The 24,017-nt window shown below is 35.3% G+C and overlaps 1 protein-coding gene across 1 annotated transcript in view; it reads right to left on the bottom strand.

The window, feature by feature from the left end:
* Positions 1-23,248, bottom strand: part of LOC117169739 (39S ribosomal protein L20, mitochondrial) — a 57,073-nt gene extending 33,825 nt beyond the window's left edge. Inside the window, exon 1 of the mRNA XM_033356245.1 lies at positions 23,057-23,248. Within this exon, the coding sequence (XP_033212136.1) occupies positions 23,057-23,143 (87 nt within the window). The 5' untranslated portion in view covers positions 23,144-23,248. The remainder of the gene's footprint in view (positions 1-23,056) is intronic.
* Between the last annotated feature and the right edge of the window lie 769 nt (positions 23,249-24,017).

The following is a 24,017-nucleotide window of genomic DNA, read 5'->3' as shown; positions in this document are numbered from 1 at the left end:
CTCTTTCTACCTCCACCTAAGAGTAAATCGTGTCATCTACTTCAGTAATTTTCAATCAGTGGCTAAAATGTCGCAGGACATTCGATTCAATACGCTTTCAGTCACTCAGTGTTTACGTTGTGTTGCGCAACCAGGCGTTACGATAATTTAGAAAGAAAACAAGAAGAAACGTTATCTTTCGAAGAGACTTATAAAGCTTTTAGACGAAGGGAAATCAGGTGCCTCAAAACAGTATTTTGCAGAATTTATTTTTTGACGGGGAAATTTACAAATTTTCAGAATTAAAATTTGTGCAAGTACGATTTTAAGAGCTTTTAAAATAATGAGTTGAATTGTTGTCTTTTTAATTATAATACCATTCACTTTACAATGCGTGATTTAAGTCTTTTAATTTAAAAATTTTCCATTTTAGAATTTTATTTTTAACCTCACATTATTAATTCATGGGGTTAGTCAAGTTTCTAGCACCCAAAAAAAGACAATTTTTACTTTTTTTTTCAAAAAGACGGTCCATCTCCCAAAAGTCTATCAAAAAGGCGTTTTGCGGTGATCAATACTTATCATGACATGTTTAATTATGTACGCTTACTCATTATTTACAATTTTAATTATTATGATGCTTATAATGTTCTTTTATTGAAGCAGTAATTTAATAATTCTATCCAAATTAACTGTGGATTAAATGTATATGTATTAATCTTTTGATTCTGGATATTGTTTGGAAATTACTCTCAAAATGTAAACCGATCTAAGAATTTTAGTTATTCAGCTATAAAAATCACATCACTCTATTTCACGAAAAAAATCTATTTATAAAAAAATTTTCACTGTAAAAAGAAATATTACCACAGCACGTGGAAGTCTTGGTTTATCAAAATAAAAATGGGAACAGTTTATTTATTGATTTAGATTTATAACTTCACAAACTCGTTTCGGCGGATGATAGGCTCAAACTTAATTATTTTACACGACATTCTAATATTACAGAATTCTAATATTCTCAAATTACAAAAAATTACAATTCTATCTTTTACTGGTAACTACGCCGATTGTGAAAATTTTCGCGATCTGTTTGAAAATCTAATTGTGCACAACGATTTCTTGTCTAGCATTGTAAGTTTTTAATATCTAAAGACATCTTTGACTGCAGAAGCAGATCATTTTATTAAAAAACATTAGACACTGATTTTAATTTTCAAACACTTGGCAGACAATAATCGAGCCAGTATGAAGTTCAATAGTTGAACAACGCGGATGCAAGACAGGACTGGCTGGTTGCAGAGGGAACCTGTTAATAGACAAGTGTATTACCCCGAATTCTATCAGGTATCGACGCAATTTATCCGTGGCTTGGATTGACTACCGGAAGGCATTCGATAACACGTACCATGAGCAACTTATTAAGCTCCTAAAGTGCTTGGAGGAGCATCCGAAAATAGTGAGATGTATAAAAGAGCTCTTGTGGCGGACATGATTTGTCATTACATCTGACAGAAGACAAGTGACTACATATAAGACAGGGCTCTCCCAAGCGGACTCTATAAGCCCAATACTTCTCTGCATCTCCCTCTTGCCTCTGTCTACTGTGCTCCGAGGAAAAATCTCTGGATACCTATGAGGCTCGACGAACAGAAGAGAATTTAAGGTCAACCACCTTTTATACATGAACGACCTTAAACTCTTTTCTTCTTCAAAAGAGGACCTTAAAAGCCTTATGGCGGCGGTAAATAGGTCCTTTAAAGCAATTGGCATTAGCTTTGGAATGGACAAGTGTGCCTGCATCAATCTACACAAAGGAAGACTAGAAAATACATCATCGCAGGAAGATCAGGATCTTCAACTAAAAGGTGGAAATACCATTCAACATCTGGGCAATGGAGAAACATAATGATATCTTAGAATACCGCAAGCGGAAACCCAAGATGTGCGAGAGTTAAAAACGGCCTTTGAACAAAGCTATCGCCAAATTCTCAGAAAAATTTGGGCTTCTGAATGTTCTGGGAAGTATATGATCCAGGCCAATAATATTCTGGCCGTTCCTATACAGCTCTATGAGTTTGATGCAGTAATAATGGAATGTCGATGAGTTGAAGCAACTTGACCGATTCACACGCAAGATGATGAAAATCCATCGAACTCATCATCGTCGATCTTCCGCACCTCGTATATACCTTCTCCGAGAAAAAGGAGGTAGAGGTTCACTGAGCTTATAGTATTTTCATCGAAGAACGGTTTTAGCTACAGCCTGCTTATTTCTAAAAAGCAGATTCTCTAATGCGACTGATACATCAACATAAAGTCGTCAATGTTGCGGCATTTCTATACCGTGCTGTAGAGGAGCTTGGTACAGGAAGCAGAACATTCGCTTTTAATAAGAGAACATGCTGACAAACTCCTTCATGTTAAATTCTACGGCATTATATGTAGAGAAGAGCTATCGATGGATTTGTCCAACATGTTCGTCAAATCTGCTTGATTGAGATCGGAGAATGAGGGATTTCTTTTTGCCTGTCAAGATGGCGTTATAGACACCTTAGTTTACCGTGAGTGCATAATTAATGTAGCTGTAAGCGATACCAACTGCCGAGCATGCGAGCAAGAGCCAGAAACACTTGCGCATGTTCTCAGCGGATGCTCAAAGTATGCACGCTACGGGTACATAAAGACACAATGCGGCTCTCGAAGTCTTATATTACCGTCCTTGCCATTTTGTCCGATTTGACATACGCCAGGGGGAACTAAAGTACGTTTTGGGGAATAATCAGTGTAAAATTTACTGGAATTTTTCATTTTTTACCACTCAAACGTATCAGTGCTGAAAAGCCTGATATTGGCCTCCAAGATCTGAAGACCAAGATAATTTACGTGATTGAATTCTCGGCAACAGTTGATGGTAATATCACGGCAAAGGAAGTAGAAAAACGGGCGAAATATCAAGCTCCTCTTTTCGAGCTGAGCATGCTGTACTGAGGTTACAAAATCCATCTGCTAGTACTTATAACAAAGTGTCGAGTAAAAGGTTAGTATGAAATTCAAGAACATTTTCAGAAAATTTTAAAGACATTCCCAAGTTATTTCAGGACACCAGGTTACGAGTTTAATAAAAACCAAAATAAGATGTAGCCGTGCGCATAAATATTTCATATTTATCTTTCAGAACATCGAACTATATATCATAGAATCACAGATTTCTTATATCAAATAATTTTTTGGTAACAAATATTTGGTTTAAGCGATCCTGTTACTGAATAAGTCGTCTTGATACCGTCTTGCCGTGCGATAAAATGAGTATTTTTTTGACGAACAGCAACAAGTTGCTGTAGCTCTCCGAACCATGAACGTCAATGATTTTCATCCAGAAATGATCCAAGCGCATCGATGCGCGATCAAAGGAGCGCATCTGCTCTTTCATAATTTCTTTCCAACAAATTCGTTGAAATTCGAGTTCAACTGCGCCCGCCGCAGAACCTGATATTTGCTTATTTTCTACGAGTTTACGTAAAACAATTGTTAATCTCTGCTGTGCGATGTTTTTTCGAGAAGGATAATCTGAGGACTCAAGCAAGAAAGCCCTTATTTCAGAGAACATTCAAGTGGCGATCTTTCAAGCAGATTCACGGCGATAGCTTGATAGCACTCACGACACTGGTCTTTGAATTTTAATTTTTCGAGACTCGTCAGATCCTTCAATCCATTGAGGACATTCTGCGTGGCATACCCGATCTTGATGTGTTGCGGTGACAGAAGATTATTTTTGTCTTTTAAGTCCAGAACCGTCACGCTGTGTTTGCCTCATATTTCTGTCTTGACAAATTTCTGTATAATTTTATGCATGAGCGAAAGCAGATCGTCATACAGAAATGGCGCCAAAGGATTATTTGACTGAAATTCTTTCAAAAACGGTTCAAACTGAGCAGCCACCGATTCGAAGAAAGGTAGTTTTGCAGGCAGGAGCTTGTCATCGATCAAGTATCTAAAAATATTGAAACTATTGCACGTTAGTCCCGTTTTGCCTAATTTTGCACGATCGACGAACTTTTCAAGATGAGGCAAAATATTACGTGCCGTTTGTACAACTGGCACTTTTTCGAGCCACCGCATAGCACAAAACTTTTCCAGGAATGTTATAGACTCTAATGCAGTGTTGTAGTCAGCTCTTCGAGATGGAACGTCTTTAAATGGATTGTAAGCAGCTCTCAAGAAATCGATCTGTTTCCACTCAGGCTTTTCAAACCCGGTTTTGACAGCTGCATTCACTGTGTGCAAACCACATGAACCGAGATCGAGCAACGTTTTGTTTTTCAAGACTTCGTTCAAAATCGATTGGAAGTCTTTGGCGAATTTTATGTTAACGTTTGGACCGTCCATCGAGATTTGTATAACTTTCGCTAATACTTCCGTAGACACGCTGTTTTTAAGTGCTGCAACTAGATCAAGGGCAGATGATTTTCTCAAGAATGCAGATGTAAAATATCTTGTGGCCACTTCGTTTTTAGTTTCGTCCCAAAACTGGAAGACGATGTCCATCTGTTTTTACTGGTTTTATTGAGACTCTCGTTGAAACCTAATACCGGCTCTGCAGTGGTCGTCATCAATCTCCTCATTTCGTTTTCGAAGTATTTTGCTATGTCGTATACAATCGTGTAGGATATTTTGGTTCTACCTAAATTCACTTTGCTCGCAATTTGGCTATTCGGAAAAGCCACTTTCGACATTGAAACATTTTCTTCTATTTCACGCAAAAAAAGGTGCCCTAGAACCCCTTGTATGCAACATATCAATTCAGCTTTCGTAATTTCATCTTTCACGACGTACTGATTCAGATTTGCTTTTGTCTTCAGTCCACTGACAGCCTTGTTTGGCATATCAGGAGCTTCGACAGTTAAATGACCACTTTCTACACAAGTTGCAACCGCAGACGAGTTTCCTTTGGCATTTTCTTCTTGTGTCGAATTTTCTGGGATTCTGCCCCTGTGCCCGCGTTCTTAGACCCCTTCAGTATTGAACCAGATATCTGTTTGGCGTTATGTACTTACGTGACACGGCACAGCTTACAAAATGCTGAATGATGATTTGTTGCCGGTTCCAATCATGATTAGTACTTGGGATTACTACACCAAATCGCATTGAACTTGCATTTCCTTTTCACACTCCTGCGGTCCCTCATGATAAATCTAATATTAAACAAACAAAACAAGTTCGCCGTAAAAGTGCGAAGCAAAATGCTATCATTTAATTGCAAATACTGATGAAAGGTTATCAAAAGTCAAAGTAAAGAAATATAATCGGTAGTACAACTGAAGTAAATGACCCGTGGATATAATAATTTGCACAAATAGAAATGAAACCGTTAGAATAATTAAAAAATGTTTTTATGTAAGTATCCATTTCAATCGTACAGCTGTCACTGGGGATACCACGTATACAAGCGGTTATTACTACACTCACCTCGCGTATCTGCGCCGGCATATATAGTCTCTGAATGCGGCACCTCAGTTTTTTAACAATCTTTCAAAAATTATCAAAACATCGATGCAAATGTATCGATACAGCACATAAAACATGAATATATATAATCATGTAATTAACTATAATGAGCAATTTTTAAGAAATAAAATATTTATTAAAATGAAATTATAAAATTATTTAATACAATTTAATAATTACTTTATTTATTTAAACATTTATAGAAAAGTAAAATTGATTACGATTATCAAAACATTTTATCGCTGCTGATAAATGATGTACTTGAATTACAATACAATGACAGTAATGATTTATACCGTAGCAATTATAAAAAATAAACGAAACAAATTGACACAAAAATATACATAAATATGAACGAAATATAAATATTTGCTTGAAGCAATAATGTATCATTATCTGCCATTTTTAGGTTATGTATCATTGTTATGCTGAATTCAAAAACCATGCATTAATCAGTTAACTGATTGAAACTATTATTATATTATTGCCCAGAGTCGCCAAGCAGACAACTTCCAGTACGCAGTACAGCACTGACTGAATGAGCGGTATAGCTACGCGAGATGAGTCTATTTAGAATATATTTGTGTTTTTGTTCAACTTTACTTACCTAACAATATCATTAATTCGGAGTATGAATCACCACGTATTATCATTATAACATTGCGTAATCCGAATTCAACGGTATAAACTATGGCGATCCATCAAACCTTCGAAAGAAGGTTTGATGGATCAAATCCCACTGACAGTGCCGGCTCGTTACGTATCTGCTGTTTGGTTAGACAAAGCACAACAATGAAAGGCTTAGCAGCTCAGGCTCAATCTAGCGTGCGACAGCGACACATGCTTATTATTTTCTTCTCTATAGCATCATCTTTGTCTAGAAAAATGTACGAGTATCCGAGTAGACATGCGTTTGCCTGCGCAAAGTGTAAAATGCAGTACTCTGCCTCTTTCTGTCACTGCGAAAGAGCGAAAGACAGAATGTATGTCAGCGTAATGGCAAACCAAAAAAGCGTGCTTGTAAACAGGTGTTCACAGAGTCGAAAGTTAGAGAGAGAGAGTTGTGTTGGCAGGGGGCGTGGTGTTCTCGCGCGCGAAATAGGAAAAAATATTTATTTCGACAACCGTATCTATTTTACCAGAATCTTTTCGAAAAAAAAAATATCATTACGCACGAATGTGCACATGTAATTTTTAGCAGAACTGAGGTACATTTTTTAGGTTAGTTTCTGATGATATTTTGAAATAATATCGGATTCGAGAGAATATGAAAAATTCAAGGACATAGCGTAAAATTCAAGGACATTCAAGGACTTTTCAAGGACAGACAAGATTCAAGTACATTTCAAGGACTTTAAAGACCACTAGACACTATGTAGAATCGGCTGCCTGGGAGGTATGAAAGCTTAATTTCTTATCCAACTAAAAAAAACCCTCTTGCCAGCATTAGGCTCAGCCCATCGTGAGCCAGATGCAAAAAATTGTTCTTCTGGGATCACTTAATCTGGTCCGTCAACAGTGTTTCTTCTAACATTGTACAAAGCTTGATGGTAGCTCTAAAAAAGGATGCTGAACACGAATCTGGCCGAAAAATTTTATTTTATGTTTCGTGAACTATACTGATGTGTATTTCACAGGCACCCTCGACCACTTTCAATTTGTTTTTGTGGGGAGCTTAGTTGGGGGGGGGGGGGGGGGGGGGGGGGGGGGGTCCTGAAAAAATTATAAAAGGGGTCGGGGTGCCTCTCTATTCGAAACGATCCCGTCTGGGGGGCCTCGCAGGCGCCCCAATCCTTTTCCAAAGGTTTTTCATGAGGGTCGAGTGTAAAAGTTGGAAAAGAAGTAGGGGTGCCTTTGGGTTCGAAACGAACCCGCCTGGGGGGAATTTACAACTCGTAGGTATCCCCTGGCCGTTCCCGGCAGTTTTGGTTGGTTGAGGGGGGGGGGCATCCAAAATGCTAACATTCCTACATTATGTTGAACTCTATTATATCAAATGTACATTATATTTATTTATGGACCTCTGTCTGGGGCTGCTGCTTCAGACATTGCAAAATATAGTACAAATTTATTTTTCATCAATATTTTAATATTTGTTCCTTATTTTGCATTAATTTGTATTTTCAGCTAGCCTGAAAAATGCATCGTTGCAATAATTACATATAATTACAATTCATGATAAGTAATGGAATTGAAACAGGCGTATATTCACTCTTTTGGGTAAACAAGTTTTGTCTATTTTTTCGTACATTGTGCTGTTTTTCCAAAAATTAATTTCGTTTATTTTTAATGTTATATTTTACGATTAAAACAAAAACCACGCATCCTTTCAAAAATTGATTAATAACAAATGAGTAGATCTTTCTAAACTTAAAAACTTTTTATTAATTTTTTTTGTATATGCTTTAGTTTTCCTCAAAATTTCATTTCTTTTTTCTTAATGTTATTGTTTATGAATTAAACAAAAACCAAGCGTCCTACCAAAAATGATTCATAACAAATTTATAGATATTTTTTGGGCGAACAACTTTTTCATGTGAATTTCGTATCGCAGCTTGTTTCGTTCTTTCAAAAATATAATTTTTTAATTTTTAACGTTATTTTTTACGATTAAAACAAAAACTAAACGTTTCTTTCGGACAAACAATGACTGTATTAATTTTTTTGTATCTCATAGTTCGATCTCAAAATAGAAATGCTGGTTAAAGAACTCAACCTTTCTTTTTGGCAAATTAAAACGTGTACCAAAGCACAGTTACATCCGATTAGTCTTTCGAAAGTCACCCGATATACAGACCGGTATACAGAGTTTAATTAAATCGCATAGTGTTAATACATTTGCAGAAATGGAAAATTCAAATTTGGTCAAGATCAGCCAAAAGCGTTTGCCCAATTTTGACAGTTTGCAAGTTATGTTGTTATTTTATTTCCGATCTTTCGATATTTTCTCTGCAAAATCTTTATGCTTTACCAGTTTTCAGTGTTTACTAGCAGTACAGGGTGTCCCAAAACATGTGGAGCAACGGGTGATGGTGGAAAGATAACAAAAAGAATAAGAAAAAAATTCAAATACAATAATGCTGTGCGGTCCTTTCTATAGAAACTACAGAGCGATAAAGTTCCCAATTGCAAATCGAAATCTAAGAAATCAGAGCAGCACCGTCAAACTAGTTTCAGCAATCATTATTTATCCACTACCAACATATAATATCGACTTTTACTAATTTTAGAAATTAGAAAATGTTTGGTAAGCGAAAAAAACTTCAGAACTTCTTTGTAATTTTTTCATTATTCTTAACTCTCGAAGCCCACATTCTAGTCTAGTGGACCGACGCGTTATTAGAAAGTTCGTCTATTTGGAAGTGGTAGTATAATTCTCAGGTCCTGGAAGCTGGAATTACAACATTGTAATATCGATATGGCCACTATGCCATAATTTATTGCTTATTTAATGATAATTTATGCTGCAGAACAAAAGTGTTGTGTCCGGTAATTTTGGTCACAAACATGTAGTAATGCTAGCTTCAGCTGAAGCCACAACTCCGGTATGCGAAACTTGGAAACTATTAGTGGTATCAAATTCTCCTTTGCACAGGAATTTAGTCCTAATTAAGTGCTCTGGATTTGTGCTATTCAAAATCCGGAGACTTTTTTGTCAAGAACGTGTAGTAATGCTGGCTTCAGGTGACTCTGGTATGTGAAACTCGGAAATTATTAGTTGTATCAAATTCTCCTTTGGACAGGAATTTCGTGCTAATTAAATGCTCTGGATTTGTGCTAAGCAAAAAATCCGGACACTTTTTTTGTACCAAAAACGTGTAGTAATGCTGGCTTCAGGTGACTGGTATGCGAAACTCGGAAATTATTAGTGGTATCAAATTCTCCTTGGCTCAGGAATTTAGTGCTAATTAAATGCTCTGGATGTGCGCTCTTTAATAAAAATTTGTTAAAAACACTTTTTTTGCCTAAAAAGTGACGTCATTGTGGTGTTAGGTGACTGTTATATGAAACTCGGAAACTATTAGTGATATCAAGATCTGCTTTGCTCAGAAAGTTAGTGCTAATTAAGTGCTAATATATTCTGCAAAAACTAAATTTTGTGCCTGGTAATTTTGACCAAAAACATGTAGTAATGGTGGCTCTGGATTTGCGCTATGCAAAAAATCCGGGAATTTTTTACCAAAAACGTATAGTAATGATGACTTTAGGTGAGTCTGACATATGAAACTCGAAAATTAATAGTGGTATCAAAATCTCTTTTCGCAGGTATTTAGTGCTAATTAAGTGCACTGGATTTATGCTATGAAACAAAATCCAGGCACTTTTTTACCAAAAACGTGTAGGATTATAAGATAATAAATTTTTCATCTCAAATATAAATTATTTAAATAAGTATAAGTAACATGGAAGAAGTATGACTTAGCCTCTATGAAACTTGTTTTTAAAAAAACTAGAAAGGAAGTACGATTTTCTGCAGTCTATTCCATTAAAAAGTTGGATTCAAACAAAAATAATTTATTTAAACAATAAAAAACAATAAGAATAAAAATATGCATTTTTTAAGTTCATATGGACCATAGCATTTATGAAATACCCTGAAGGCGCGACATGCTATGGAAATAAAATTGTTGCATTGAACAAAAATAATAATTAAGGGCAATATTCTGCGAAGCCTTAATGCATGTGATGATACCATGAAAGTATTGCCTATACTTTACTGTAACTTTTCAAGTTTTGGGCGAAATGCACAAAAAAGTGTTTACCCCGATGTTATTCTTATGTGAAGGTTCATACACATCAAAAATGCATATACTAGTTCATATACCAGTCACCTTAAGCAGTCATTACTACATGTTTTTGACCAAAATTACCGGGCATAAAATTTAGTTTTTCAGAATATATTAACACTTAATTAGCACTAAATTCCTGCGAAAAGCAGAACTTGATATCACTAATAGTTTCAGAGTTTTATATATCAGTCACCTGACGCAAACCATTACTACATGTTTTTTATCAAAATTACCGGGCACAAATTTTAGTTTTTGCAGAATATATTAGCTCTTAATTAAAACTGAAATCTTGGGCAAAACAGAATTTGATGCAAATAATAGTTTTCGAGTTTCATATGCCATAGTCACCTGAAGCCAGCATTACAAGTTTTTGGTAAAAAAAAAAGTGCCCGGATTCTTTGTATAGCACAAATCCAAAGCACTTAATTAGCACTAAATTCCTGCGCAAAGGAAAATTTGATACCACTAATAGTATCCAAGTTTCGCATACCTGAGTTGTGGCTTCAGCTGAAGCTAGCATTACCACATGTTTTTCATCAAAATTGCCGGGTACATAATTTTTTTCTGCGGCATAAATTAGCACTAAATAAACACTAAATTATGGAATAGTATCCATATCGATATGATAATATTGTCATTCCAGCTTCTGGAACCTGAATAAATCATATCTTTTTAACAAATAATCTTTTATATTTGCTTTTAGCATATTCTTGTTCGAGAACCAGCGTACCGATTTCGGTAAAATTAACTTTAAAAATGTTTTCTTTGAAAGAGACCAAGAGTGGGTAAGTAAGGGTAAAAAAATATCTGCAATTGTTAAAAATATTAAAATTTCTACTGTTGTGCTTTTACAACCACTCTTAAAACACGCCCGTAATACTTTTCACAGAACAGCTCAGAAATTACTCCATGTGAAACAGCCAATAAATTTCTTAACTTAAGGGTGTTGTTTCAATTCGACTTTGATTTTTTTTAATAGGTACTGCACTGATTCCATACATATTTTTTTCGAAGGATTTGTGAACGAAAGAAATAAAACTTGTCGAATATCCGGGGTTTTTCGAGATCCTCGCATTAATAAAATGTTGAAAAATCAAAAAATTTGTTGAGAAAATGATTATTTTCCCGATAAATATGAATTTTGCGAAACATAGAAACCAGCGGGTAGTAGACGGCAGTATTTGAACGATTAGAATCGTTTGCTACTTTATTTTTTACTCACAATTCTGACATATTAGAAGAATTCTAGACCTGGCCCTTTGGAAGAGCCGTTGATCTCTAGAATTCTTCTATTATGTTAGAATTGTGAGTAAAAAAATAAATTAGCAAACGATTCTAATCGTTCAAATACTGCCGTCTGCTACCCGCTGGTTTCTATCTTTCGCAAAATTCATATTTGTCGGGAAAATAATCATTTCCTCAAATTTTTTTTTTTTTTGATTTTTCAAAATTTTATTGATCCGAGAATCTCGCAAGACCCCGGATATTCGACAAGTTCTCTTTCTTTCGTTCACAAATCCTTCGGAAAAAATATATATGGAATCAGTGCCGTACCTATTAAAAAAACTTCAAAGTCGGATTAAACGAACACCCTTAAATTAGTCATAAGATTCAAGCTCAGAAAACTTCAGTTTGTATTTTCAACCTCATAACAATATTAACCCTACCGATATAAATGTCTGAGTATATTCTAAAGATTCTCTAGGGTCAGAGAAGCTCAGAGAAATTCTCCGCAGGCACTCAGTTGTATGTATTTAAAGTTCCAGGTAGCTCTTTTAAATGTTTTAAAGACTTTAAAATGTCCTTTCCGAAATTGAAATAGAAATACGATCATAAATAACAAGCAGAGAGGCTATATCAATAGAGTAGCCGACGCTCAAGGGTCCTTTGTTAAGCTTTCGGATTAAAATTTAGAAGTAGATTTTTTAAATTTCATTGCTAACAGCCTAAAACATAATAATTCGGAATCTACGGGTTTCGATGATTTCAGATATGTAACTTTTTTTTTAATGCTTAAAATTGGAATTAATACAACGTTTTTCATAAATGGAATGAAATATGCCAAAACAGACAACATTTTTTAATTCAACTAGAAAATTCTATATTAGTATATAAGCTATAATTATAAATAAGTACATTGAGAACATTCATCAATTAAAAAAAAAGTGTTAATAACATCGGCGCACAAAAAAAGTGGTCTGTCCGACAGACTACACTAGCATATCTATATTTTTTTGGGGTCGCTGAATTCGAATCCGGTGCCCAAATAACCAAGTTGGCTCGTATTTTTCTGAAAAACGAAAAAATAGATGTAAAATCGACAAAAACATTGATTTTTTAGGTATATTTTTGCAACAAAAAAATATTTTTTCTCGCCCGGTGGACTTAACCCACATATTTATATGTCTTTTGGGTCCCTGAATTCGAATCTGAGGCCCAAATAACCAATTTGGCTCATACGTCTTCGAAAATCGCAAAAATATACGTAAAATCGGCGAATACAGCGATTTTTCGTGCATATTTTTGCAAAAAAAAATATATCTTCATCCCCGGAAGACTTAACCAGCATGTCCTTATGTTTTTGGGGTCACTCATTCTGAATCCAGGGTTCAAATAACCCAGTTGGCTCATAATTTATCGAATAACGCAAAATTAGACATAAGATCGATGAAAACATTTACCTTCCTCGACTGGGATTGTCGTTCACTGTAGATTCCCTTTGAGTCTCACGTTTCGGGGTTTTTAGTTTCCGTTAGTCTCCTTGTATGGCAAAAGTAGAATTTTTTGTACATAAGTTTTATTTACTTTTAGCGTTACCCAGGAACAACGGCGTGGACGTAGTAAATTCTGTTCCCTTTGGGGTGCACGCTTATAGGGTTCTTTTATTTTTTATTTTTCTTTATATCGCTTGTATCGTACCCTTTTGTCCTCAAAAGATCTACGTAGTGGGTTTCGCTTTCGTTTGGTACCTTGATTGACTTGATCTCGTTTTAAATTCTAACAGTAGTCAGCCATCATGTTGATATCCCAACATCCCTGATATCGCCTCTCCATCTCTTTTATATCCTGGTGGAAACGTTCGCCTTGCTCTTCACTAAAGTCTCTTAGGTTGTCTGGAAACTTATTTATATGCGAATGAAGAAAATGTAGCTTTAAATTCATAAGGCAGCCTAGTTTACCAAAGTTTGTTACCATTTCTGAAACCACATTTTGATAGTCTGGACATTTTTTTAATGAATTCTGGATCCTGCAATATTTTTCTTATCTGCGGTCCATCGAAGATCCCCTCTTTTAATTTTGCTTCGGAAAGTTGTGGAAATTGATCTTCCAAATACGCATAGCAATCGCCACCCTTGTCAAGCGCTTTGACAAACTGTTTCATAAGACCCAGCTTTATATGAAGGGGTGGAATCAAAACTTCTTTAGGGTCAACTAGAGGATCTTCAATTATATTTTTTTGTTCTTGCTCAAACGATGTTCTTTTTGGCCACTTTTTTTTTATAATGACGAACGCGATATCGACTGTCCTATAAGCACAAGTAACAAGGTGTTTTTGTATACCCTGATTGCTGTCCTAAAATGATTTTTAGAATTTTGAGATCTGTAAACTAGGCTGTAAACTAGGCTGCCTTATGAATTTGAAGCTACATTTTCTTCATTCGCAGATAAATAAGTTTCCAGACAACCTGGGAGACTTTAGTGGAGAGCAAGGCGAACGTTTCCACCAGGATATAAAAGAGATGGAGAGGCGATATCAGGGATGTTGGGATATCAACATGATGGCTGACTACTGTTGGAGTTTAAAACGAGATCAAGTCAATCAAGGTACCAAACGAAAGCGAAACCCACTACGTAGGTCTTTTGAGGAAAAAAGGGTTCGATACAAGCGATACAAAGAAAAATAAAAGACCCCTATAAGCGTGAGAGGCAAGGGGACTCACGGTAATAAAGCACCCCAAGGGAACAGAATTTACTACGTCCACGTCGTTGTTCCTGGGTAACGCTAAAAGTAAATAAAACTTATTTACAAAAAATCCTATTATTGCCATGCACGGAGACTAACGCAAATTAAAAAACCCCGAAACGTAAGACGCAAAGGGAATCTACAGTGAACGACAATCCCAGTCGAGGTAAGTAAAGGTTTTCGTCGATCTTATGTCTAATTTTACGTTTTTCGATCAAATATGAGCCAACTAGGTTATTTTGACCGCAGATTTGGTTTCAGCAACCCCAAAAACATAAGGATGTGCTGATTTAGACCACCGGGCATGAACAATTTTTTTGTTGCTAAAGTATACAAGAAAAATCGCTGTATTCACCGATTTTACGTCTATTTTTGCGATTTTCGAAAAAGTGTGAGCCAAATTGGTGATTTGGGCGTCACACTCGAATTCAGCGACCCTAAAGATATAAATCTGTTGGTTAAGTCCACCGGGCGAGAAAATATTTTTTTTTCGCAAAAATATACCTGAAAAATCGCTGATTTTGTCGATTTTACATCCATTTTCTCGTTTTTCAGAAAATACGAGCCAACTTGATTATTTGGACACCGGATTCGAATTCAGCGACCCCAAAAACATATAGATATGATAGTGTAGTCTGTCGGACAGACCACTTTTTTGTGTGCCAGTGTAATTTGAAGAGAAATTTAAAAAGGGAGAGTCGGGTTAGCGACGGTCAACTACTGTAAATAACTCTGCCCGCCCGGTACGTGACGAATACAAAAGGAACATTATATTACCGTCCCACCACTCTTAAAAGTATCACTAAAAGGACCTTAAAAAGGACACAAATCTCTCATACTATCTCTGAGACTAAATCATTCAAATCGACTCTGCTTATAGACTCAAATGGGCCAGGCTATTTTACTTGAGAATACTCAGAGATTTTTATCGGTGGGGAACCCCTTCGTTGGCAGAGAGAATTTAACAAAAAGTGCCCAAAATGGCAGGAATATTTGTTATTCTGAAAATATGTATCCTGAGGTCGCTGAATGCGAATCTGAAGTAAAAAATCAGAAATTGAAAATGGCGGATCCAATATGGCGAACAAAAATACCAAAAACGGCTAGATTTAGGTAGATAAATGTTGGCATTTACGGTTTTTTGGGGTCGCTGAACCCGCAACTGAAGTCAAAATTAGAAAATTTAAAATGGCTGATCCAATATGGTGGACGAAAATACAAAAAAGGCTCAATTTGGATAAATCATGGTACTTAAAAATTGACTAAACCATACAAAGTAGATCCTACTGTTGGCTTCGTAGAATTTACTAAACGGTGTAGTAGGTCCTACTTCTCCGTTTAGTAAATTCTACGAAGCCAACAGTAGGATCTAATTTGTATGATCCGACATTTTGAATTATCGATTTTTGACTTCAGCTTCGGATTCAGCGACCCCAAAAAGTCCCCGAGCAAGACTTGAATGCAAAATCGGAGTACGTTAAACAGAAAAAAATGAAGATTGACGCATTTTACGTCAATGCCATACTGGGCACGGAAAATTTTGAAGCATTTTGCGTCAATGCCAACGAAGGGATTAATCAGCTCCCAAAATCCACGCCTAGTACTTTTCATGAAACATTTTTGAAGATTATCCATGTGAAAGAGACAATAAAGTTTTAAATTGAAAAATATAACAAAATTCACATTCATAAAAATTCAGATTATGTACCCAACTTTAAAATAATATTAAACAACCCCCTAAAGCTACCCCTAGTACTTTTCACCAAACAGTTCAGAAGTTACTCCATGTTAAACAGCCAATACACTTTTTAATTTTTTAAAATAATCAAATCTACCTTTAAAAAGATTCAGAATACATACAACCAAATGCTAAAAACGGAAATGGGAAGGATGTTCATATTCTTTTTAATTCCTTACTGATCGTCTGACTTAACGCGTCTGGACTTCTTTACTTGGGGATACGTAAAGAAGGTTGTCTAGGAAAAAAGCGACAGGATCAGACGGAGGTCATGACCAGGATCCAAGACGCCGTCGACCATATCGACAAGGATATGTTACAACGAGTAACTGGTAATTTTGTGCGCAGAGCAGAAGCAAGCGTCGCAGTCGAAGGAGAACATTAAAAAAAATACAATTCAGACTCTGGTACGCTTGATTTTACAAAAAATTATGGTATTAAAATAAAATTAGAATCTTAAATATTTTTGATTTTACAATAAAATTGGAAACTTAAAGGCCACAAAAATGGTGAAAAATTGATCTCAAAGAAGTATTAAATTACGATAAATTAGTATATTAAAATTATTACAAGTCCAATTATTTTTTAACCATATTACGATGGAATACCTTTAATCTTAGAGGTTGTTTAATATTATTATGGGGTTAGGAACATAAGTTGAAATTTCAAAAAAGTGAATTATGGCATTTTTTCAATTAAAAAATTTCTTGCCTGTTCCAAATAGATTAACTTGTGAACTCTTTCGTGAAGTGTACTAGGGGTGGTTTTTAGGGGCCGTCCAGTAATATTATGGGGTTGGGAACATAGACTAGAGTTTTCTAAAGGTGAATTTTGTGACTATTTTTAATTTAGAAATTTATTGGCTGTTATACATGGAGTAACTTCTTCACTGTTTTGTGAAAAGTACTAGGGGTGGGTTTTGGGGGTCTTTGAGAAAGCACAAGTATAGGGATTTTCATTTTTATAACAATTGGAGAATTTCTGCAGCAACTCCTACTTTTCAACTTAACTCTCACAGATACCAAAGAAGTTCTCAAGTTTTTAGGCTTGCCAAACGTTTTCCAATTTTTAAAATAAAAACAAGATTTTTTAAATTTCGGTAGTGTATAAATAATGATTGCTGAAACTGTAGTTTAATGGTGCTGTCCCGATTCCCTAACGTGCAATTTGCAATTGGGTCAAAATTTTAACTATTTGGTTGAAAAATTGTTCGGTACATTTTTTAGTACACATTTTAGTACGATAATTAATTTTTTAACTGGAAATTTAACTAGTGCATTTTGTATACATAATATATCTTTTTTAGTTAAAACATCAACTGTTTGGTTAGAAATTGATGTAATTTGTCAAAAATTCGACTTTTGGTAGAAAATTAACCTTCTCGGTGGAAAATTTTACTTTTTTGATTAAAAATAAAAGTATTTAAAATGTTAATGTTTTTTATTAAAAATAAAAATATTTTTTTGGTTGAAATATTAACTATTACATTTTTCGTTGAAAATTAATTTTTCAAGTGAAAAATTTAACAATTTGGTTAAAAATTCAACTCTTTGTTTACAAATTTGTGTAATTTTTTGAAAATTCATTTTTTTTTTTGGTAGAAAAATAATCATTACGGTTGAACATTTAACTATATGGTTATACAGGGTTGACCATATTCGACGAAAAGATTTGGCAACACTGTAACTTTTGACAGAAATGACAGATCGAGCAATGAGGTAGCGCATTTGAAGCATCAATCTAAGGAGATTTTTGCCATGGAGAAGTACACTCCACGCAAAAGCTCTCAGATTGTTGAAATTTATATTCAACAAAACAAGTCAATTGTGAAAACTCAACGTGCATGGAGACTGGACACTGGCCCGTACGAGTGCGATATTTTCATCCGATCACCTTGGTCGCTTTTTATTTGGACGCTTGTGATTAGTAAGTGCCTCACCTGATAAAAATCTTTCATACAAACGATACAATGTAGTCGCAGAAGGCACAGTTTTCACTTTATTTATTTTTCTCAATGTACGTTGAGTTTTCACAATTGACTTGTTTTGTTGAATGTAAATTTCAACAATCTGAGAGCGTTAGCGTGGAGTGTGCTGCTCCATGGCAAATGTCTCCTTAGACTGATGCTTCAAACGCGCTACGTCATTACTCGATCTGTCATCTCTGTCAAAAGTTACAGTGTTGCCAAATCTTTTCGTCGAATATGGCCAACCCTGTACATTTATTTATTTTAAAGAGAATTTAACTGCTTTGTTAAAAATTCTTGGTGGATATTCGTCAGGTAGTGTGAGAACCCTACCGATAGAAATCAGAGAGTATATGCTAAAGATTCTCAAGGCTCTGAGAAGCTCTGAGAAATTATCTGTAGGCACTCAGGTAGATGTATTTAAAGGTCCAGGTAGCTCGTTTAAATGATCTGAAGGCTTTAAAATGTCCTTTCCGAAATTGAAATAAAAATACGATCATAAATAACAAGCAGAGAGGCTGAAATTGAAACCTATACAAATAGACAACCCTAACGATAGAAATCTCAGAATATTCTTAGGCGAAATAGCCTGACCGATTTGGGACTATCTGCATGTTCGGTTTGAATGATTTAGTCTCAGAGATAGTCAGAGAGATTTGGGTCCTTTTCAAAGGTCCTCTCAGAGGTCCTTTTAAGAGTGATGCGACGGTCATATAATGGCCCTAGTTAATTCGTCACTTACCTCTATTAAATGCCTTATAGAAACTCATACAAATGGACAAAAGGATATATAGAGCCATATCGAATTTATAAAATTTCTATATCCCTACCGATGGCAGAATCGATTTGAAACGATTTAGTCTCTGAGATAGTCTGAGAGATTTGGGTCCTTTTAGTGGTCCTTTCAAGAGTCGTGCGACGGTAATATAATGTTCCTTTTGTGTTCGTTTACGTACCGGGCGAGTAGAGTTATTTACAGTAGTTGGATGTCGCTAATCCGACTAACCCCTTTTAAATTTCTCTTCAAATTATTAACACTTTTTTTAATTAATGAATTTTCTCATTATACTTATTTATAATTATAACTTATATACTAATATATAATTTTCTAGTAGTATTCAAAAATCTTGTCTTTCTTGGCGTACCTCATTCCATTTACGAGAAACATCGTATTAATTCCAATTTTAAGTATTTAAAAAAAAGTTAGATATCTAAAATCATCGAAACCCGTAGATTCCGAATTATTATGTTTTATACTGTTAACTATGAATTTTAAAAAGTCTACTTCTAAATTAATTCGAAGGCTTAACAAAGGACCCTCGAGTGTCGGCTACTCTATTGATATAGCCTCTCTGCTTGTTATTTATGATCGAATGCTTATTTCAATTTCAAACTCTGCTTGTAATTTATGATCGTATTTCTATTTCAATTTCGGAAAGGACATTTTAAAGCCTTTAAATATATCTACTTGAGTGCCTGCGGAGAATTTCTCTGAGCTTCTCTGACCCTAGAGAATCTTTAGAATATACTCAAGGATTTCTATCGGTAGGGATGGCTAGATACGGTTCTATATCAGTGGTCGGCAAACTGTTTGCTTAATTTTCAGGTATGGTCAGGCTCCATCCAACTTAATTTTTTCAACTAGCGTTTTGAAAAATAGCATTATCAGCATCTACGACTTTGTCCGATTCCAATGATATATTACTTGCCTAAAAAAGTTAAAAATTTGAAGGAGTTTAATATCAAGAACCATCAGCTTTACAGACAAATTAATACTAAATACTCCTCAAATTTTCAACCTTTATAGACAAAATACATGTTTTTGGAATCGGAAAATACTTAGATTCCAAATATATTACTTTTAAGTCATTGATTGCAAAATTACGAATTTTTTAATCTCACATTTTTTCCCATTTTCTAACAAAGGACCTCTGAGGAAAGGGGTGGTCTCGCCAAGCTCACAGTTACTGCCCTGAAAGTAGGTCGTAGGGCAGCCAGGGCAGGGTACCCGACCCTGGGCAAGAGCGTACCGACCACTGTTCTATATAGCCTTTTCCCTACCGTTATAAATCTCAGAGTATATGCTAAAGATTCTTAAAGCTCTGAGAAGCTCTGAGAAATTCTCCTCAGGCACTCAAGTAAGTATATTTAAAGATCCAGATAGCCTGTTTAAATGTTTTAAAGACTTTAAAATGTCATTCCCGAAATTGAAATAAACATACGATCATACATAAGAAGCAGAGAGGCTGAAATTGATATAAGAATTCGATCATAAATAAAAAGCAGAGAGGCTTTATCAATAGAGTTGCCGACACTCAAGGGTCCTTTGTTATAGTCCGGGCGCTGTTTAAATGCCATAACTTATTACCTATAATATTTACGGCGCTTCTGATGAAACAGGTTGGTTGCAAATCTTCTAACGAATATTTGCGTTTTGTAATTTTGAAAAAATATTAATTAGAACCAAAGTTCTATGCAAATTAGTGCAAAAAAAACTGCACAAATGCGTTTTTTTCTCTTTCAATCGGTCGGATTTCGGTCTTGACTAATGCTTTCGAGACTTTAAATACTTTTAATTGTTTATAGGCCTCTCGTGCAATGAAAACTAAGCATTTTCGTAAAAAGGACAGCCCTTATTTTATTCCGCATAACAAAAGGCAACTTTTAAGCCCTCACTTGAAATCCCGAGACAAATGATTAAGAAATTAAAGCCGATTTTTGGAGCACGGCTGGATGCCGTACTGCGCGGGCTTCGCGGCGCGTCGCCGTACGTAAGCCTACAAAGCTTTCAATCCAAACGGCCGCGTGGCTTTACAGTCTGTAGCATAAATATTTTACCAAACATCCATTGAACAATGTTAGTTAACAGTTTTTGCATTTTTTTAAATAATATCTTAAACAAAATATTACTACAATTTTTTTAACCTTTTTTCGAAAATGTTGAGTCTTCATTGCACGAGAAGCCTATAAACAATTAAAAGTGCCATTCTCCGGTTAAAATTTTATCTTCAAAGTGCCACAAAACTGTTCCCAATGCTTGAAAATGTATACGTGAGGGCTCGTTTTGAATGGAGAAGTATTTTCTTTGAAATGAGTTCTCAAAAGTCTCAAAAGCAATAGCCCAGGCCGAAATACGACCGATTGAAAGAGAAAAAAATGCATTTTTGCAGTTTTTTGCACTAATTTGCCTAGAACTTTGGTTCTAATTAATATTTTTTCAAAATTAAAAACGGGAAATATTCGTTAGAATATTTGCAACCAACCTGTTTCATCAGAAGCGCCGTGAATATTATAGGTAATAAGTTATGGCATTTAAACAGCGCCCGGACTATAACAAAGGACCCTTAAGTGTCAGCTATTCCATTGATATAGCTTCTCTGCCTGTTATTTATGATCGAATTCCTATTTCAATTTCAGCCTCTCTGCTTGTTGTTTATCATCGTATTTTTATTTCAATTTCGGAAAGGACATTTTACAACCTTTAAAACATTTAAACGGGCTATCTGGATCTTTAAATATATCTACTTGAGTGCCTGAGGATAATTTCTCAGAGCTTCTCAGAGCCTTAAGGAACTTTAGCATATACTCTGAGATTTATAACGGTAAGGAAAAGGCGATATAGAACCGTATCGAGCCACATCGAAATTTTATAAATTCGATATGGCTCTATATATCCTTTTGTCCATTTGTATGAGTTCCTATAAGACATTTAATAGAGGTAAGTGCAAGTACAAAATTCATCAATTAAAAAAAGTTTTAATAATTTGATGAAAAATTGAACAAGGGAGTCGGGTTACCGACGGCAAACTAATGTAAATAACTCTGCCCGACCGGTACGTGACGAATAAAATAGGACCATTATATGACCGTCGCATCACTCTTAAAAGGATATCTAAAAAGACCAGGCTATTTCGCCAGAGAATACTCTGAGATTTCTATCGGTAGGGTATGGAAAATGCGACCCAAAATATGCCGCAGAGGCGCCACTATAATGATAGCTGTGCTTCCTATGGAAGTAATGAGAATGTAAAAAATGTAAGTTATTTACATAAAATCGAATGTAATCGACCTTTCATGCAGTTTTACCCAAATAACTCAGATTGGAAAAATTGATTAATAACTTTTTATGAAAAATTGAATTTCAAAAATAAGTTGTATTTTAAAGTCTTAAGGGCATGTGATACTTAGAAAACTGTCGATTTTACCAGTTTTAGGTTCCCCCAGCCTTTTTCCAGAATAATAAATATCTTGTTTTAAAAATTTGGGAAATGATAGCGAACATGTTAACGGACGTCCCCACACACTTTTTTTGTAAGTTAATTACAAAAATTTTTAATTGAGCAAAATGTGATTAATTTGCATAGCGCTTAGGAAATAGTATCGATTTTTTCAGTGTTAGATTCCCCCGGCTTTTTTCCTAGGATAAAAAATATTTTGCCTTCAAAATATTTTTTATCAAAAAATTTTTGATGTTGCTAACTACGTGCGTGTATATTTCGAGGTTATGTGTGTTACAATTCACCCGAGCGTTACTTCCAAACTACACAATATTTTTGGCCGAAAACTTTGGCCTTACAATTAAACATAGTAACTAATCTCCCAGAATTAACCTTGTTTGCAGGCAATTAAAAAAGTTTATTTCATAAATAATTTCCAGATTATCGGAAAGGCAGAGATAAAAAAACGAAGTAACCTCAAAATAATGCATATGTATAAATTTATTTAGCACAATAAATTTTTTTGTTATTATTCCTCAAAAAAGAGTCCGGGGACGTCAGTTATGATATTTTAGAGCATCTCCAAATTCAGTTCTTAAAAATTTTCATTTTTGTGGAAAAAAGCCGGGGAAACTGTAAGGATCACATGCCCTTAAACTCTAGAAGAGGAAAAATTGCTTGCAGAGACGAGCTGAAAAATGACAATAAAAGACAAAAAAGCATATTTTTATTTTGGCTAGGTTATACGTATACCCGGTCGCTCGTAATAATTTAAACAGTTACTTATTGTAGACCACTCAACTATTCGTAAGGCAGGACAAGTATATGGTGGGTATATGTCTGGCCGGCCATACGAACAGTAAGTATATGTTCAATGATGAATATGTTACTTACAGCAGCAAGTTTAAATATTTTCCTTTTACGCCAAAATTCATCAGGTCCTCTGGCTCTGACCAAATGTGATAAGGTTTGAAATACCATCCTTTTGTTTATTTTTTATTCTTTTTTGGTGAACTTCCATACACTCTTCCTTTTGGCTACAAAATTTTTCTCTAGTTTCTCCCATGCTGGAACAGAACAAGGTGCAGTGATGGTAACGGACCGCTACTTTTTAACTGCGCAAGTAAACTGCGCGGGTTTACTTAAAATGATAAAATATGCACTTGCAATGAGGTATTTCTAGAGATGTCTCTAGGTATTTTCACTTCAATCACCAGCTAACTTCACTTTGTTGATTGCTGACGGGGAAACAATGGGCCAAATGCATGGCACAAAACTTTATTCTTGTAATATCTTCGTAAGGATTAATAATGGTTATCATTTTATTATTTCATTAAATAGTTTTTAAACATCAGAAAAATTTGTCAAATATTCTTATACAGGGTTTACCAGGCTCAAGTGTCCGAACTTAAATATCTGTATACAAATTAAAAAAATAAATCGAAATCTTTTTCGTGACGTAATTTATAGTGGAATTACTGAATTCGAAAGCATGTGTAATATAACTGGGAACATGATGATGGCCACAAGCACGAAGTATATAAGGAAACCGATCTCCGTACATACGTTCGGACTGCGGTAACTGTACATTTACTGCTCGACCTGGGTGCTTTCATGCCTCTACAAGCAGGAAGCCTGCATGCAGAAAACCCATAAGAGTGAGAGAGATAGAGAATGGTCCATCTCTTTCATTCTTATGGGTTTTCTGCATGGACCATTCTCTGTCTCTGCAATGGGTTTTCTGCATGGACCATTCTCTATCTCTGCAATGGAAGATTCTCTATCTTTGTCACTCTTATGGGTTTTCTGCATGCAGGCTGCCTGCTTGCAGAGGCATGAAAGCACCCTTAAGGGC

This window comes from Belonocnema kinseyi, chromosome 3 (genome assembly GCF_010883055.1).
Source record: "Belonocnema kinseyi isolate 2016_QV_RU_SX_M_011 chromosome 3, B_treatae_v1, whole genome shotgun sequence".
Taxonomy (NCBI): Eukaryota; Metazoa; Arthropoda; class Insecta; order Hymenoptera; family Cynipidae; genus Belonocnema; species Belonocnema kinseyi.
The sequence above is the reverse complement of the archived record's forward strand: the minus strand, read 5'-3'. Positions and strand labels throughout refer to the sequence as shown.